General features: G+C 43.5%; 1 protein-coding gene across 4 annotated transcripts in view; it reads left to right on the top strand.

Moving 5' to 3' along the window:
* LOC105923631 (CST complex subunit CTC1) overlaps positions 1-3,422 on the top strand; it is a 75,142-nt gene extending 71,720 nt beyond the window's left edge. For 3 of the 4 annotated variants that reach the window (XM_036131072.1, XM_036131069.1, XM_036131070.1), the window contains 4 exons: positions 1,159-1,211; positions 2,810-2,966; positions 3,038-3,158; positions 3,235-3,421. In XM_036131072.1, coding sequence (XP_035986965.1) covers positions 1,159-1,211; positions 2,810-2,966; positions 3,038-3,158; positions 3,235-3,326 — 423 coding nt within the window. In that variant the 3' untranslated portion in view covers positions 3,327-3,421. Of the gene's footprint in view, positions 1-1,158; positions 1,212-2,809; positions 2,967-3,037; positions 3,159-3,234 lie in introns of all 4 variants that reach the window. The other variant, XM_036131071.1, reaches the window with a different exon arrangement.
* The last annotated feature ends 15,354 nt before the right edge of the window (positions 3,423-18,776 follow it).

The following is an 18,776-nucleotide window of genomic DNA, read 5'->3' as shown; positions in this document are numbered from 1 at the left end:
GATCACAATATTCTCCTACAAAGACTTGAACATACTGTAGGGATTAAGGGGAAAGCATTAGGCTGGTTTAAATCTTATCTGTCTGACAGATTCCAGTTTGTTCATGTTAATAATAAATCTTCCTCAAACTCTAGGGTCACTTGTGGAGTACCTCAGGGTTCAGTCCTTGGACCAATTCTCTTTACTATATATATGCTTCTGATTGGCAAAATTATCAGACAGCATGGGATTAATTTCCACTGTTATGCTGATGATACTCAGCTATATTTATCCATAAATCCTGATGAATCCAATCAATTACTTCGACTGCAGTCATGTCTTGATGACATCAAAAGCTGGATGACTTTAAATTTCCTGCATTTAAATTCTGACAAGACAGAAGTTGTAATCTTTGGAGGATTAGATTTGCCTAACGTCCATAACTATTACTTAGCAAATAGGCTACAATACATCTCTAAATGGATAAAAAATAGTCATCTAGATGAGCCTTGGTTAGATATAGAACAGGAAATGTGCAATAATATCATGATTTCAGATTTGCCGTTTATTAGCTCAAATATAAAACGTCATACATGCTTTAAAAATATCAACATTAGTTTTACTCTGACAGCATGGTGGGAGTTCCTTAAAATGACAAAGTCATCCCTAACAAATCAGACTGAAAGATGGTTGCCACTCCTCCTCCTCTTCCCACAGATCTGGGAATGTGGAAATTTGAATAATTGGAGGGAGTTGACTCATTTATACTAACGTAGTCCTCTTGTAGCCAGGTTTCTGTGAGACAAAACAAATCAATCTGATTATCAGAAATCAATTCATTAACTAACAAAGTCTTTGGAGGGAGAGACCTTATATTTAATAAACCACATTTAATTGTTTTATTTTTTGGTTCAAGGTGAACCGTATGGATTAATGTTTATAAGGTTTAAACATCGTATGGTTAACGTTGTTAGATCTGGACCCAGATGAAGACCACAGAACATGTTCTGTTAATAGCGTCTCTGGACCTCAGCTGGTTCTGGAGTCTTCACCTGCTCAGGTGTTCACCTGGTGGTCAGCAGCACCACCTGGAGCTGCAGCGCCCCCTGCTGTCCTGCTGATATAACTGCTGGTTCCACCATCTGCTGTCTAACTGGTTCTGGTTCTGTTCTCCTCCAGGTCTGCAGCTCTCAGTGTGGATCCTCCTCAGCTGTGTTCCAGTCCTCAGCAAAGTAAGAACAGAACCACTGATTAGAACCTGCTCTGCTGGTACTGACCAGCTCCTGTTAGAACCTGGTACCTCCCGAGCTGGGGTTCTTATTAGAATCTGGTACCTCCTGACCCGTGGTTCCTATTAGAACCCAGAACCTCCTGACCCGGTTTTCCTGTTAGAACCTCGTGCCTCCTGAACCTTAGTACCTGGTACATTCTGACCTGTGCTTCCTATTAGAACCCAGAACCTCCTGCCCCATGGTTCCTATTAGAACCCAGAACCTCCTGACCCGGTTCCTATTAGAACCTAGAACTTCCTGACCCATGGTTCCTGTTAGAATCTAGAACCTCCTGACCCGTGTTTCTTGTTAGAACTCAGAACCTCCTGCCCCATAGTTCCTATTAGAACCCAGAACCTCCTGACCCGGTTTTCCTGTTAGAACCTCGTGCCTCCTGAACCTTAGTACCTGGTACATTCTGACCTGTGCTTCCTATTAGAACCCAGAACCTCCTGACCCGTGGTTCCTATTAGAACCCAGAACCTCCTGACCCGTGGTTCCTATTAGAACCCAGAACCTCCTGCCCCATGGTTCCTATTAGAACCCAGAACCTCCTGACCCGGTTCCTATTAGAACCTAGAACTTCCTGACCCATGGTTCCTGTTAGAATCTAGAACCTCCTGACCCGTGTTTCTTGTTAGAACTCAGAACCTCCTGACCCGTGGTTCCTATTAGATCCCAGAACCTCCTGACCAGGTTTTCCGGTTAGAACCTCTTACCTCCTGACCTGTGCTTCCTATTAGAACCCAGTACTTCTTGACCCATGAAAAAACAAAAAAAAAACAAGGGAAAAAAAAAACAAGGGGTGCTTTAGGCTTAGAATTTGGCTACAATTCAATGTTATTCATAAAGCTCCAATTCACATCCCATCATCTCATCAAGGTTCTTTCCAAAGTCAGACTCCATCAGATCCTCCAGGTTGGTGAGAAAGTTTCCTCTCTAAGGAAACCCAGCAGGTTGCATCAAGTCTCTCCAAGCAGCATTCACTCCTCCTGAAAGAGCGTAGAGCCACAGTGGACAGTCGTCTGCATTGTTGATGGCTTTGCAGCAATCCCTCATACTGAGCATGCATGAAGCGACAGTGGAGAGGAAAACTCCCCTTTAACAGGGAGGAGAACCTCCAGCAGAACCAGAACCAGGCTCAGTGTGAACGCTCATCTGCCTCCACCCACTGGGAGGTTAGAACCTTGTACCTCCTGAACCATAGTACCTGGTACATTCTGACCTGTGCTTCCTATTAGAACCCAGTACTTCTTGACCCGTAGTTCCAGTTAGAACCCAGAACCTCCTGGCCCATGGTTCCTGTTAGAACCCAGTACTTCTTGACCCATGGTTACTTTTAGAACCCAGTACCTCCTGACCCATAGTTCCTGTTAGAATCTAGAACCTCCTGACCCGTGTTTCTTGTTAGAACTCAGAACCTCCTGACCCATGGTTCCTGTTAGAACCCAGTACTTCTTGACCAATGGTTCCTATTAGAACCCAGAACCTCCTGACCTATGGTTCCCATTAGAACCCAGAACCTCCTGAACTGGTTCCTGGTACTTTGTCTCCATCAGGCTGGTGATTGACGACGCCACGGCGGAGGCTCACGTCTGGTTGTCAGGGAAACCGGTTCAGACTGTGCTGGGATTGGCTGATTCTCAGTGGGAGGGGCTCCAGAGAGCACTGAGGGTCAGAGGTCACATCAGGGTGTTCCCTCGGGGGCGGAGCCTGGTCGGTACCTGTCTCAGTGTCAGCTTCAGGTGTTCCAGGTGAGTTTGTTAACCTGGTGGTGTCTCTATCAGGGGACTGAAGGAGACTCTGAGGACGTCCTCCTCCACTTCCTGTTGTCCCTCTGCAGCAGTGATGTCATCAGTCAGCAGGTCTCCCTCACCTGCAGGAAGCTGGCCAATCAGAGCTCAGAAGGTAGTAGACCATCAGCAGAACCTGTCGGATCTGGATCACGGTGTGACTGACCCGGTTCTGTCTGTGTTTCTGTCAGAGGTGAGACGCTTCAGCCGAGGAGACAGAGACTTCCTGACCAGAATGCCCCGCCCACTGCAGCTCACCTGTGTTTACCTGGAGACCCCCTGAAGACTCATGATAACAGCTGTTAAACCTCCTGTTCGCTGTCTTTGAAACATAATAAATGTTATCATTGAATAAATGTTAATGACCCAGATTTCAGTATGATTCATTGATCTCTGGTCCAGTCTGTCAGAATTTAGCTCACCTGTGACACCTGGACCAGGTAAGTTCACTGCAGCTCACCTGTGTTTACCTGGACCCCCTGAAGACTCATGATAACAGCTGTTAAACTTCCTGTTCACTGTCTTTGACTGAATAAATGTTATTGACCCAGATCTCAGTCTGATTCATTGATCTCTGGCTCAGTCTGTCAGAGTTTAGCTCACCTGTGACTCCTGGACCAGGTGAGTTCAGAACTAATGGATCAGAACTCAGAACCAGTCAGGTGGTTCCTGGAGACCATCAGTTGTGGATGAATGGCAGCGTTGGTGGAAGAGGGTGAAGGGAGTGGGTTCTCAGAGGTTCTGCTGGAACATGATGATGAGGACCTGATCAGCATCTCCAGACAGCGTGTCAACAGAGGGAAGCATGAAATGATCAGAAAAGTCCTGGTAGACCACAGCTTTGACTGTGGACTTCAGAAAATTCATTGGACCAGAACCAGCAGATGACATGGTGACCCAAATCACTGATCGTGGTAACGTCACTCTGGACAACATGGATTCTGAGCCTCTCTTCTCTGCCTCTTGACTGTGATTTCCAAATTAAATGCAGAATTTACCTTTACCTGAAAAAATGGACCTCAGATCAGCGGTCTGGTTTAGTTTTTCCTTTGCCTAGGTTATGATGTCTCTGAGTGGATTAACACCAGGATTATGAAAGTTGTAGCCTAGTAGGTCCTCAATATGGTGATTTCTGCCATATTTTCCTTCCAGCCAATTTTCCGCTAATCTGCTTGGATCCAGAATTTTGCGAACAACCACTTTCTTCAGCAATGTCCTTCTGGTTCTGATCCTGCTGGTGAATGGTTAGGTTCAACATCTTCATTAAACTTATTTTAGTTTATTAGCCTAATGTATGATAAACTGAATGTTGGCTCTTTTATTCTCAAAAATCTGTTTATTGTCTTTTACAATTCAAAAAGACATATAGACAAATAACTCACAAGTGCACAGAACACCTAACAAAATAAAAAGGAAAAAAAGAAAACACATTAACAATTTAAACATTCAAGGTGACCATCAGACTGTTGAACTGCTGAAGTATAAAAACGGACTGTGTACCACACTCGACTCGCTGATTTGCACATTTGTATGTATCCTTCAATATCGCTGCTGCACTTTTTCCGGAAACGTACTGCAAAACTGTTTACAATGCAACTGTCTATTGTTAAATCACTGCTGCACCTTACTGCATAATTGTTTACATTGCTTACATTGTTTTTACATTTAAATCTGCCTACTGCTCACTGCTGCACCTTATCCGAAAGTTAAATTGAAAGTTATCCTGTATTTGACTGTGATTTACCACTGCATTTTTCTTATCCTGTACTGTAAATTCACTGCAAGGTATCCTGTAGAGTTACTGCAATCTTTCTGAGCTGTATGAAAAACGAAATTTCGTTCTGTATGCACTCTGTGCTACAAAATGACAATAAAGTAAGTCTAAGTCTAACAGTGAGACAAAATATTTTAAGATTGATATCTCAGGGGAGTATGTTGAGACTTAGTCCAAGAGATTTAATCACAGTCCACAGGATGGGTATGAGGTGAAGGCACTGTCCTCCCTGGTTCTATGCATCCCAACGTCAGTGTTTAAGTTTCATACATTTTTGAGCAAGTGGGTACAATTGGAATTAACATGAATATAACATGCTTACAGCCTCTATAAGAATGAATACATAATCAAAATTAGCTAGAGAACATTCAGTCAATCCTCATTATGGGTGTTTAAATTTTCCAAGAATAGCAAAAACTTTTTCCATATCTTTTGGAACACATAGTATTTACCTTTAATCATAAAGGTGAGTTTCTCCAAGGCAAGAGAGCTTGATAATGTAGACATCCAAGTTTTTAGCTGGGGTCTGGTTACAGATTTCCAGGACCTGGCTATACTATATTTAGCCTGCACCAAACAATAAATTATGGACTTTTGATCGACCTTGCTTATTTGAGTTTGAGTGGGGAAAATTCCTAGGACACACAACCTAGGACACAGATTGAGATCAATACCAATGATAAGTGAAAGTTTATCCAAAACCTCCTTCCAAAATTTCAGAATCTCAGGACATTCCCAAAGGCAGTGAATCAAATTCCCTTTATCTCCACAGTTAGCACATGTATCCAGGATGTTGGAATTAAATTTATTTAGTAATGTTGGAGTAACGTATGTTCTCATCAACCATTTGTATTGGATTAACTTAAACTGAGTGTTAACAGATTGTGTCTGTGCCTTTAGACAGGCCCTCTGCCATTCCTCTACTGATATGTTACATTTCAAGTCTTCACACCATGCCAATCGTTTGTGCTCTGAGGATGTCTGGGAGCTGTCTTTGATGGTGTTATAAAAGCAGGATATTAGGCCCTTCTTCAAATGGTCATTTGTTGCCAGTTCTTCTATAGAAGTAAGAGTAGGCAATGTTAGAGACTTTTGAGTACCAAAGACGAAACTTCTGATTTGCAGAAACTTAAAAAAATGTTTAGTTGGAATGTCAAATTTTTGTTTCAAATCTTCAAACCTCATCATAATCCCATTATCAAATAAATCTGAGATTTTGCATAAACCTTTAGCAAACCATGTTTTAAAGCCCATGTCTTTCCTACCTGGTTCAAATGACATATTGCCCCAGATCGGGGAGAATTGGGATAGTGTTGGTGTTTCATTTTTGAATTTATGTACATCATACCATACTCGGATAGTATTTTTAATAAATGGGTTGGAAGTATTTTTTAATAAGTCTTTGCATTTCCTTGAGTATAGATATGAATTTAGGGATAAAGGAGTGGCATTTATATTTTCTATTTTTACCCACGACATATCAATTGCTGAAAACCAGCAAGAAGCACTAGAGAGCTGAGCAGCCCAATAATACCACTTGAAATTTGGCACACCCAGCCCTCCTCTGTCATATGGAAGATATAGTAAGGATAACCGTAATCTGGCTCGTCTGTTGTTCCAAATGAAGTTATTTAGGATTGTTTGAATTTTTGCAAAAAAACCGTCAGGAGGATTAAGGGGGATAGCCTGGAAAAGATATAAGAATTTAGGAAGAACGTTCATTTTGAGAATATTTATACGGCCAATCATAGATATAGGTAAGGTCGACCATCTATCAAGCGATTCCATTATTGAATTAACCACCGGCGTGTAATTTGCCCGAACCAGGTCATCTATGTTTGGAGTAATCTTTATGCCTAAGTAAGTGAGGCTCTCTTTTGCCACCTGAAATGTTGTATGAATTGGAGGGTTATTTCTTTCAGCCTGTTTTAAAAATAGGATGGCGGATTTAGATTCGTTAAGTTTATAACCGGAAATATAACTAAACTCATTGATAGTTTTAAGAAGTTGGGGGATTGAGCAATTAAGATTGGACAACATTAAAATAATATCATCGGCAAATAGTCCAATTTTAGATTCAATATTTTTTATCCTGACGCCATGTATGTTTTGATTATTCCTTATGGCAATAGCCAAAGGCTCAATTCCCAGCACAAAGAGGAGGGGTGAGAGGGGACAACCTTGACGCGTGCCCCTACCGAGATTAAATGATTTAGATACAATGTTATTAGTTATAACTGAGGCAGAGGGTTTATTATAAAGTATTTTAATCCAGTTTATGAAATAACTACCAAAGCCAAATTGAGAGAGAACTTTGTAGAGATAATTATGTTCCACTCTATCGAATGCTTTTTCTGCATCAAGTGAAAGCAAAGCTGTATCCGAGTGTTCATATTTAGCATGAATTATATTCTGCACACGACGGATGCCGTGGTGCGCTTGCCGCCCTTTTATAAATCCTTTCTGATCAGGGTCAGAAAGGGATGGTAAAAATTTCTCAAGCCTGATTGCTAGAACTTTAGATATTATTTTGGCATCTGAGTTTATAAGTGAGATTGGGCGGAAGGATTCGCATCTAGTGGGAGATTTCCCCGGTTTAGGTAGAACTGTTATGATTGCATTACGTAGGGAAGGAGGCAATTCTTTAATGGTATAACTTTCCAATAGCATATTATAGAGGGGTTGCAGTAATTTGTTTTTAAATATTTTATATAGGTCCAAAGGAATCCCATCTGGACCAGGGGATTTTCCTGATTTTAGTTTGTCTATTGCATTTGAGAGTTCACCTATAGATATTGGCATATCCAGATCCGATTTAGCTATTTCACTAAGTGTGGGGAAGTTTACAGAATTCAGAAAGGAGTCAAGTGATGCTTGTGGAATGTCCCCTTTAGAAGTATATAATTTTGAGTAATAATCTTTAAAGAAATCATTTATTTTTTGAGGATCAGTAGTATTTTCATTTTCAGATATAATTTCATTTATTGCCCTCTCATTCTGCAAAGCTTTAATGCGCCACGCTAGAAGTTTTCCTGCCTTCTCTCCCTGATCGTAGTAGGATTGCTTCAATCTGAATATCTCTGATGAAGCTTTGTTAGTGGATAGTTTGTCATATTTTGCTCTCAGTATTAGCAGTTCTTGTTGCTTTTCTTTAGAGCCCTTTAGATTTAACTCAAGCTCAGTCTCTTTTATTTGTTCTTCAAGTTTAAGCATTTCCATGACAGTTTTGTTGGTTTTATTTTTTGTGTAGCTTATCATCTGACCCCGTATAAAAGCCTTAAAGGCTTCCCATCTAATAGATGCTGTAGTCTCAGATTTATTAAGGCTGAAATAATCATCAATATTTGTCTCAATAAATTTCAGAAATTTGGGCATTTGCAACCAGTGGGGTTTTAATCGCCAAATAGGATTACGATTAAACGCAATTATGGGTGAAAATTTAAGCATGCATAGTGAGTGGTCGGAGATCAAAATGCTTTTGTAGACACAACTCTTAGTTCTGGTAACCAAGGAATTTGAAATTAGGAAGTAATCTATACGGCTATAGCTATTATGAGTGGTTGAGTGGCAAGAGAATTCTTTCTTTGTTGGATTCTGTACTCTCCAGATATCTCTTAAGTTTAGTTCAGACATAAAATGTTGAATAACCCGTCTACTTTTAGGGTGGGACAAATCTAAACCTGATGATCGGTCGAGATTCGGATCTAAAGTACAATTAAAATCTCCACCAAAGATCACATCACCGTGAAAAGCTGTAATAGAGAGAAACAAAGTATTGTAGAAGTCAGGGTCATCTATATTAGGACCATACAGGTTAGCCAAAATCAAGTTTTGGTTCATCAGCGAGGCTTGGATTATTATGAATCTCCCAGCAGGGTCTATGATAGTCTTTTTTATACAAATAGGTAAAGATTTATGAATAAGAATTGCCACGCCCCTAGAGTGTGAAGAAAATGAGCTAGAAAATATTTGACCAGGCCATCTTCTTCTTAGTCGTGCAACTTCGCTTGTAAGCAAGTGTGTTTCTTGGATAAAAACCACTTTTGGATGGTATTGTTTAAGTCTATTCATTACTTTTTTGAGTTTGATCAATTTTCTAAGGCCTCTTACATTCCAGGAGATCACATCAACAACGGACTCAGTACTCATTTGCTTAATGTCAATATATCATCTCTTTCTGTTTTTTGTCTCAACTGTAGGAACTTGCACTTTACAACCTGAAGAACATTGCACCTTGAAAACATTGAACATTTATAAACACAAAAGACTTTCCTGAGATTTCCCACCAGTGGGAATCTCTCTCTCCCTTTCCCCTCTATTCTGTGACTTGGCTATGCTACTGATCCTAGAAAAACAGGAGCAGAAAAAACGTCTGCCTAAACAACCCGCACCACAACATTAAACTGCGAACCCCGACCATAGTATCCAAGAATTATTCCCCACCGCTATGAGGGGGAGACTTAGTCGAAATGCGTATTGTCCAGGATCACCGATCAAATGTAATATTGATCCTTATTAAACCTTGCTGACGCCATCTAGCGTGTAAGTGTGGTTACCCGTCAGTTTGTTGTCTTGCTTTCTGTATAAATTCCTCCACCTCCGTTGGCGTGTGGAAAAGGAAGCGATTACCGCGCTGGAAAATCCTCATCTTTGCTGGGAATATCAGCCCAAAGTTTATATTCAGATTACGGAGTTGTTGTTTCACCTGGTCGTATTGTTTCCGTTGTTTCACCACATCCGCGGATAGGTCAGGGAAGAACATCACATGGCGGCCGTTGTACATCACCTTTCCTTTCAGACGGGCTGCAGTCATCACCCTCATCTTGTCTTGATAGTTTAAGAATTTCATGATGATCACGCGTGGCGGGCCACCTGGAACACCCTGTCCCTGCAGCCTGTGGGCCCGCTCGATAATGGGGGGGATGGAAACGCGTCCTGTCCCAGGACCTCTATCAGCCAGGTTTGCAGAAAAGCAGCGATGTCCCCTTGTTCTGTCTTCTCGGGTAAACCCACGAGTCTCAGGTTGGATCTCCGGCTTCTGTTTTCAAGCTCGTCCACCTTAAAAGCGAGATCCTGGATTTTCTTTTGTATGGATGTTTCCTTGCCTGTTAACGAGGCGACGCCGTCCTCCAGGTTGCTAATGCGGGATTCTGCAGAGGTAAGCCTCTCGAGGAATACTCCAATTGTGTCTTTAATTTCTTGATTCGAAGTTATAATTTCCCGTAGTTGCGTGGTAAAATGAGTTTTCAAGGCTTGAATTGCTTCCAGGAGGTTAGCTTCAGAAGTCTGGGAGCTAGCGTTAGCCTCCTCCATGTGCTCGGTTTCCACTTCGCTGCTAGCCTCGCCTTCGGATCCCTCTTTGCTGGTAGTTTTCGTTTTTAATTTGTGTTTACTCGGCATCTTGGCAGATCCCAGAGAGTTTGCTCGAACAAAAAATATTTTAGCAGTGGTCTAGATATCTAAATGTAGAGTATATTGGTCGGAGCTCAGAGCCCTGCAGCCGCTCAGTCAGACGCCATAACCGGAAGTCAATGTTGGCTCTTTTAGCTGCAAGTCAGAATAATCAGAAATAATAATAATAATCTTTATTATTAATAATCATCTTTATATTCATCCTCTGCACCAGCAGGCCACCACTCCTGATAAACTAACATAAACACTTTAATATTTCAGCGTGGGAGGTTCTACGCTATCCATGGGTTCAGCTATTTGAGCTGATTTATTGAAATAAGTTCACTTTGTGGTAACTTCTGGTTCATTGGAGAGTTGCTTCAGTCTCCATGAATAAGCTTGGAAATCTTTTTCTTTCCTTGATAAAAAGGCTAAACTCTAGTGTTATGTTGATAAAACCACTCAAAATCTAAATGATCCCAACTGACAGTTTGCACAGGCATCATTGATCCCAGGCATTTCTGCAGAGTGATTAAATCTTCATATGGAGAAGAACAATAAACAACCTTCTTTTACTGTCAAGGATGCACAGAAAACAGAAAACCTCCTCAGGACAGGACTCAGCTGGCCTCCTGCACCTCAGGGACAATGGACACTCTTTGGACACATTTTGGACAAAGAAGACAGATGGTTTGAGAGAGGGTGAAGGAAGACATTTATGTAAACAACTTTAAACAGAGGAGGACGACTCAGGTTTCAACTTTCAGAAACTTACAGCACAGCTGTAGGTTTGATTCCTGCCAGGTTTCATCCCAGTTCTCACCGCCACACATGTGACAACAACGTTCCTCCTGGGAGCCAGGCTAACGAGGAGCCTGACGAGGAGCCTAACGCGGAGCCTGACGAGGAGCCTGACGAGGAGCCTGACGAGGAGCCTAACGAGGAGCCTAACGCGGAGCCTGACGAGGAGCCTAACGAGGAGCTTAACGAAGAGCTTAACGAGGAGCCTAACGAGGAGCCTGACGAGGAGCCTAACGAGGAGCCTGACGAGGAGCCTGACGAGGAGCCTAACGAGGAGCCTAACGAGGAGGCTGACGAGGAGCCTAACGCGGAGCCTGACGAGGAGCCTAACGAGGAGCTTAACGAAGAGCTTAACGAGGAGCCTAACGAGGAGCCTGACGAGGAGCCTAACGAGGAGCCTGACGAGGAGCCTGACGAGGAGCCTAACGAGGAGCCTAACGAGGAGCCTAACGAGGAGCCTAACGAGGAGCCTGACGAGGAGCCTGACGAGGAGCCTAATGACTCTCTATTGTTGGAGCGCTCAGCTCCAGGTGAGTCTACAGGTGAATCTCCAGGTGAGTCTCCAGGTGAGTCTAAGCTCTAAGGAGGCCTGCAGGTCTATAAAGCTGGAACTCCTCACTGCTGCAGACATTTAGACCTGAGAAGCCTCCTGGATGGAAGAGAAACGTCTTCATTTTATTGTCCCCCTATAATGAAATAGTATTTGCCCCCTCGTGTGAACAGAATAGTAGCGTCATGGTTGTAAAGACCAGGGAGGATCAGAAATTGGTGTTTCCTGACTGACTTCTTTTATCTGACGCTGCCGACTCATAATACTGACATTAGGGGCCGTAACAGTTTCTTACCTGGAGGTCAAGGACTCTGACTATCAGGACAAATAGAACGCAGCATGATTATCTCACTTAATCAGATGTTTTCTATTAATTCAATATTTGGTGAAGATGTCCTCTTAGTTGCTGACCTCCAGTCTTCATGTGAAGGAAGCAGGAGGAATATTAGGTTCTGGTCCAAACCCCACGTTTTACTTCCACCTGCAGTAGACTCTGCATTTCAGCTCCTCAGAAGATCCTGTCAGTGGTCCTCCTGCTGTTCTTCTACAAATGATCGGCTGCTGAGGGACACCTGAAGATAACGGAGGTGTCTCACGCTGAGTAGATCTATGATGTCCTGCACAGAGGGGCGGGACATAATGTCCCCTGGTACCTGAAGCAGATCATCAGTCCGTCTCCAGCAGGGGGCGTCTTACTTCTGTCCTTGCTGAACCGTGAGCAGTTTCTCCTGGAAACAGGTGATGCGTGAGCTGCTGGCTCTCTCATTGGCTGCTGAGTGAAGAGGAAGTTTGCTCATCGATGGTGGACCAACTGCAAGCTGAACAAGAGAGAATGAGTTCAGGTGTCACTGCTGGACCCAGTAAAATGTTCTGATGGTTCTGGAGGAGGAAGATTAACCACTGAGATGTTTTCTCTCCTGACACAGCAACATCAGAATCAGACATACTTTAATAATCCCAGAGGGAAATTATTTAACACACCCACAAACTGGGCTTTATCAGGCTCTGAACACAAATAACACCTGAAATGACTCTGATAACCTAACCGTCTGAAATCATTTAGTGGATTATGAAAATCTCCAGAATTTTTATAAAGCAGGGGGAAAATACTGACAGTGAACATCCAATAAAGCTTTGAAAAAAAGAGAAAGTCACAACAATCTGAAAGGAACAGATATAAAAAAAACAGGTTTAAAACCAAAATCCTATAATGAACCGTCACAGTAAAAGGCATTAATATGTGGAGTGGGCTTTATCCAGAAATTATAGAGTCGAGAAGGATAATGACATGAAAAACATAAAATACAATATTTACAGAAATGATGAAATATTTATGATGGTATTAAGTTTTGAATAATTGTTTAATACTGTAAAATGTAATTGCAGTAAGTGTGAAAAGCTGAGGAAAGATGGATGTAAATATTGTTGAAAAATGAGTAAAGGAACTGATGTAGAGTTGCAAAATGAATTGAGCAGATAGAAGATTGTTCTTCTCTCTGCTCCTTTTTATTCAGGATACATTGATTTGTGCAGGGGCGGATTTACCATTAGGCGAAACTAGGCAGTTGCTTAGGGCCCCCTGAGTTCCTGGGGGCCGATTATCCAGCCAGGCTTTGATAATGATGATGTTCCACCAGACTGAGAGAGAACAGCATTATCCACTCTGCTGGTAGCAGTCAGCACAGTGGATTTCCTGAAGATGACTCAGCTCTGGCCAATCAGCTGTTTGACCGTCCACGCTGCTTTATAGCACGGAGAGGACCGCACCAGAGGTCCGTTTTTCGTACGTCGCTAACTCAGTTAGCAGGATTTCATTGTTGACAGTTTGGCATGATCTTGGATCGTTTGGTTCTTCAAAACTCATAATGCACTTGTTGTCATAGCAACATGTGCGCCAGCTTAAACCTGCTCGCTCTCAGGCTTATGTCATGTAAACAGGATTAGATCACGGCTTTATAAGCGGATGAGATAGGGAAGTCTGTCCAGCCAGCGCACTGGGACCACCTAGTGGCAGAGGATGGGACAGAATTGTGGAACACCGTTTTTTAATGTTTAATAAAAGACGAAACAAATAATGCTTAGTTCCTGTCGTTTTATTTAAACAATTATTTATAAAGAAAAGTCAGCAAGTCATCTTTTGTCTGCAATAAGAGATAGTTATGTAAAGTCAGCAATACTACTGTCACATGGTGTATTAGAACTTACTCTGAAGGTCGTTTTGAAGCAACTCGATCTCTAGTGCAATTTTTCAAGTTGTGGAGTTAAATTTCTCCTCTTAATTTGTGTTTTTTCAGGTCAAAATACTATTTTTGTTGTTGAATATGCTGTTTATATAGGAAACGGATGACACCCTGTGTCATTTAGTGAAAGAAAAAGAAAGGGTGAAACATGCCTCATGCAACAAAAGTAAAAATAACCCGTTTTTTTCAGCCTTCTTATTGGTGGCTGTTATAAACAGACAAACATCATTTAACAGTGGCTTTTAAAAAAGAAGAAGAAGTTGCTATTTAAAATACAGTATAATAATTAAAGGCTACCATTTTGTAGAATATTCTTGTATTTCACTTTTACTTGTCCCCATGTTCTAGTGGCTCCCGTGGAGGCTCTGATATAAAAGAACAAAGTAAATATGAGATTATTAAAATGCAAAAATTCATACTGTAGAAAGTGATAGAAACATCTACCATGGACAGTATTTACGCATTAATTTGTCTGCTGCTTTTTGCAGCCCTCTCTCCTGGCTTTAACAGACTTTGAGGTGTTCCTGTCATTTTAATTAATGACTCAAATTCAGCATAACCTTCCATTAAAAGCTCCTGTTCTGCTTGGGAGAAAAACTGTGGGCGTTCTTTGGCCATGCTGAACAGCCAATAGCAGCGCTGCTGATCATTGTTTCTGCTATCGATACATTTCCCCTTTTAAACAAACGCATGAACACGCAGTTATCTCAGATAACTCAATCCAGCCATACTAATCAGAAACAACAGGTGTGTTAGAAGAACCCAATTAGCCGGATCAGGATTAGCCGGATGAAATCATCTTGGATGTTAGACTTAGACTTAGACTTTCTTTATTGTCATTTTGTATACACTTTGTGCATACAGAACGAAATTTCGTTCTGTATGCACAAAGTGCATGCAGTGAATTTACAGTACAGGATAAGAAAAATGCAGTGGTAAATCACAGTCAAATACAGGATAACTTTCAATTTAACTTTCGGATAAGGTGCAGCAGTGAGCAGTAGGCAGATTTAAATGTAAAGACAATGTAAGCAATGTAAACAATTATGCAGTAAGGTGCAGCAGTGATTTAACAGTAGACAGTTGCATTGTAAACAGTTTTGCAGTACGTTTCTGGATAAAGTGCAGCAGCGATTTTTCAGGATACGATACAAATGTGCAAATGTGCAAATCAGCGAGTCAAGTGTGGTACACAGTCCGTTTTTATACTTCAGCAGTTCAACAGTCTGATGGCAGCAGGGAAAAAGCTTCTGCAGAACCTGGTGGACCTGCAGCGGATGCTGCGGAACCTCTTCCCAGAGGGCAGCAGGGAGAACAGTCCATGGTGGGGGGGGGGTGTGAGGGGTCCCTGATGATGTTACGGGCTCGAGACACACAGCGCTGAGATGAAATGTCCTTAATGGAGGGAAGAGGAGCCCCGATGATCCCTTCTGCTGTCCTCACCACTCTCCTCACGTTCTTCCAGTCGGAGGCGCTGCAGCCTCCACACCACACAGAGAGACAGCTGGTCAGAATGCTCTCTATGGTGCTTCTGTAGAAGGTCGTGAGGATGGGCGGGGGCAGGTGGGCTCTCCTCATCCTCTGCATGAAGTACAAGCACTTCTGTGTCCTCTTCTCCAGTGACGTGGTGTTCACAGTCCAGGTGAGGATGTTCGTGATGTGCACCCCCAGGAACTTGGTGCTGCTGACCACCTCCACAGCTGAGCTGTTGATGAGCAGTGGAGCGTGGTGAGGCCGGTTCTTCCTGAAGTCGACGATGATCTCCTTCGTCTTCTCCACGTTCAGGATCAGGCTGTTGTCTCTGCACCAGCCCACCAGCTGCTCCACCTCCTCTCTGTAGTCCTGGTCGTTGTCGTCTCTGATCAGGCCCACCACCGTTGTGTCGTCTGCAAACTTCACGATGTGATTGGTGGTGAACCTGGGGACGCAGTCGTGTGTCATCAGAGTGAACAGCAGGGGGCTCAGGACGCAGCCCTGAGGGGAGCTCATGCTGAGGGTGATGACATCAGAGGTGTTCTGATGACCCGGACTGACTGAGGTCTGTTGGTGAGGAAGTCTAGCAGCCAGTTGAAGGGGTGTGCTGAAGTCCAGATGTTCCAGTTTTTCCACCAGATGTTGTGGGATGATGGTGTTAAACGCTGAAGTCCAGGAACAGCATCCGCACGTGCGTGTTCTTCTCCTCCAGGTGTGCCAGGCTCAGGTGAAGAGCAGAGGAGATGGCGTCCTCAGTGGAGCGGTTCCGTCGGTAGGCAAACTGGAACGGGTCGAGTGTTGATGGGAGACTGGAGACGATGTGTTCCTTTACCAGCCTTTCAAAGCACTTCATCATGATGGGAGTCAGTGCAACAGGCCGGTAGTCATTGAAACAGGTGACTTGAGGTTTCTTTGGCACCGGAATGATGGAGGCAGACTTGAAGCATGCTGGCACTGTGGCTTGGTCCAGCGAGGTGTTAAAAATGTCTGTGAGGACACCAGCCAGCTGACCTGCACACTCCTTTAGCACCTGCCCAGGTATGTTGTCGGGGCCTGGGGCCTTCCGCGGGTTGACTCTCCTCAGAGTCTTCCACACGTTGGCAGTGTCAAGGCAGAGGACCTCCTCTTCCTGATGGGGAACAGCTTTCACTGCTGGAGTGCTGTTTAGTGCCTCAAACCTCCCAAAGAAGTTATTTAGTCCATTGAGGAAGTCAGCATCAACTTCACCCACCGGGGGGGAGGGCGTGTTGTATTCAGTGATCGCCCGGATGCCTTTCCACATGCTCCTGGTGTTGCTGGCATCGTGGAAAAGCTCCTGGATTTTCTGACTGTGGTTCCGCTTTGCTAGCCTGATGGCACGGTTCAAGTTGGCTCTCGCTGTCCTCAGAGCCTCCTTGTCACCAGACTTGAAGGCTGAGTTCTGCTTTTAGCGCTTGACGGACCTCCGCAGTAATCCAGGGTCGTTGGTTGGCTCGGGTGATGATGGTCTTGGTGGTGCTGATGTCCTCAATGCATTTGTTGATGTAGGCTGACACGGTCATGGCGTACTCATCAACGTTGATCTTGTCCTCATAAGTTGCTGCAGCTTTGAACATGTTCCAGTCAGAGCACTCAAAACAGTCCTGGAGCGCCTCCATGGCTCCCTCAGTCCACACCCTCACCTGCTTCACTGTAGGTTTAGCTCTGATCAGCAGGGGCCTGTATGCAGGAATTAGCATCACAGAGAGATGGTCTGAAGAGCCCAGGTGGGGGGGGGGGGGGGGGGGGTGCTCTGAATGCTCCTTTTATGTTTGTGTAAACTAGGTCTAGAGTGTTCTCTCCCCGAGTTGCAAAATCCACGTGTTGGTAAAAATGAGGGAGAACAGTTTTCATATTTGCCTGGTTAAAATCCCCAGCAATGATGAAAACACCCTCTGTGTGCAGATTGCAGCTCAGAGATAGTCCGATAGAGAACACTCATAGCATCTTTAGTATTAGCGCTGGGAGGGACGTAAACCGCTGCGATGATAACAACAGTGAACTCTCTAGGCAGATAAAAAGGTCTGCAGCTAATAATCATAAGCTCAATGTCCGGAGAGCAGAAACTTGTGACTATTCTAGCATTTTTACACCAGGTGTTATTGGTGTAAACGCAGAGTCCGCCTCCTCAGGTCTTACCGCAGAGTTCTGTCTGTCTGTCGGCGCGGAAAGTAGCTAGCCCCTCCAGGCTAACGGCGTCTTGACGACCTACAAAGCGCTTCAGACTACAATCAGTCATTCACACCCTGACGGTGGTGAGCTATGTTAGTAGCTACAGCTGCCCTGGGGCAGACTGACAGAGGCGAGGCTGCCATACACCGGCGCCACCGGGCCCTCTGACCACCGCCACACACACCAGTACTCAATCTTCTCATATATGAATAAACTTCACAGCAACACATGAATACCTCCTCAGCTTTGGCTAACTCTCTGGTCAACAGCAGCGTAATGCTGGATTATCAGCGCTGTTTCCCTCTCAGAATCAACCATATTTATGTGCTTTCTTACACCTGATCTTCTTTTTTAATGACTCAGCTGGGTACACTCGCTGGTCTCCGTTGGTTCAGCTTGTTCAGCAGTAGCATTCATCCACAGTACCATACCTCTGGTCACATGGTGTTGTTATGGTAACACAGAAAGGCTTGATTTACTGACTGAGCAGAAACAAAGAAGAAAAGACAGAATTAAATAATACGCCAGCAGGATTTGTCAGAAACACTTTGCATGCAACCAGAGTGAGCTGCTGGGCTATTATTTTATTATATAACGTTCCTATGACCCAGTAAAACGTCCTGATGCCAGGTAGCGTGTGGTCCCTTCAGTGTGACATCATCACCACCTGATTCATCTCAGAGTCAGAAATAAAAGCCACCAAGTTCAGCAACAACACCAGAAGCAGTTCTAGTCAGGTCCAGAGGATCTGAGGTGGACCTCTGCTCTCTGAGGAGGATGATCAGCAGACACAAAGTCACAGTCTGACCTCCATCATCTGCTCCTCCTGAGATCATCCAGGCTCAAACCCCTGAACTGGACCCACTTCCTGCTCCAGACCCTGGAGAACATTTTGATAAAGGTGTAGCAAGGTGAAGATGGTCTGATTCACACTTCTGAGATTATATAGCTAGAGGAAAAATAAAGGGTTAACATTTTCCTCCTTTTAAAACATCAGCTTGATTAATTTTGCTGTTTTTAGAAAACACAATCTGTGATAAAGGTTTATATTAAAATCTTTTAAATTATCATAATTCTGGTTCTGCTCCACAGGAAGAGTTCCAGCTGCTGGAAAATAAACATTTCCTCCTTTTAAAACAACAAATGTATTAATTTATTCTGCTTTCAGAGTAAATATAGTCTAGATGTTCCATTTAATTAATAAAACATCAGTAAATCTCAGATTCATGAAGCAGTCTGGGTTCAGCTGCTGCTGAGTCTACCTGGTAACCAGTGACGTCACGGTTCTCCCTGCTCTCTGATTGGCTGCTGGCT

This window comes from Fundulus heteroclitus, unplaced genomic scaffold, assembly GCF_011125445.2.
Source record: "Fundulus heteroclitus isolate FHET01 unplaced genomic scaffold, MU-UCD_Fhet_4.1 scaffold_41, whole genome shotgun sequence".
NCBI classification, from domain to species: Eukaryota; Metazoa; Chordata; class Actinopteri; order Cyprinodontiformes; family Fundulidae; genus Fundulus; species Fundulus heteroclitus.
This window is presented reverse-complemented; position numbering and strand designations above follow the sequence as displayed.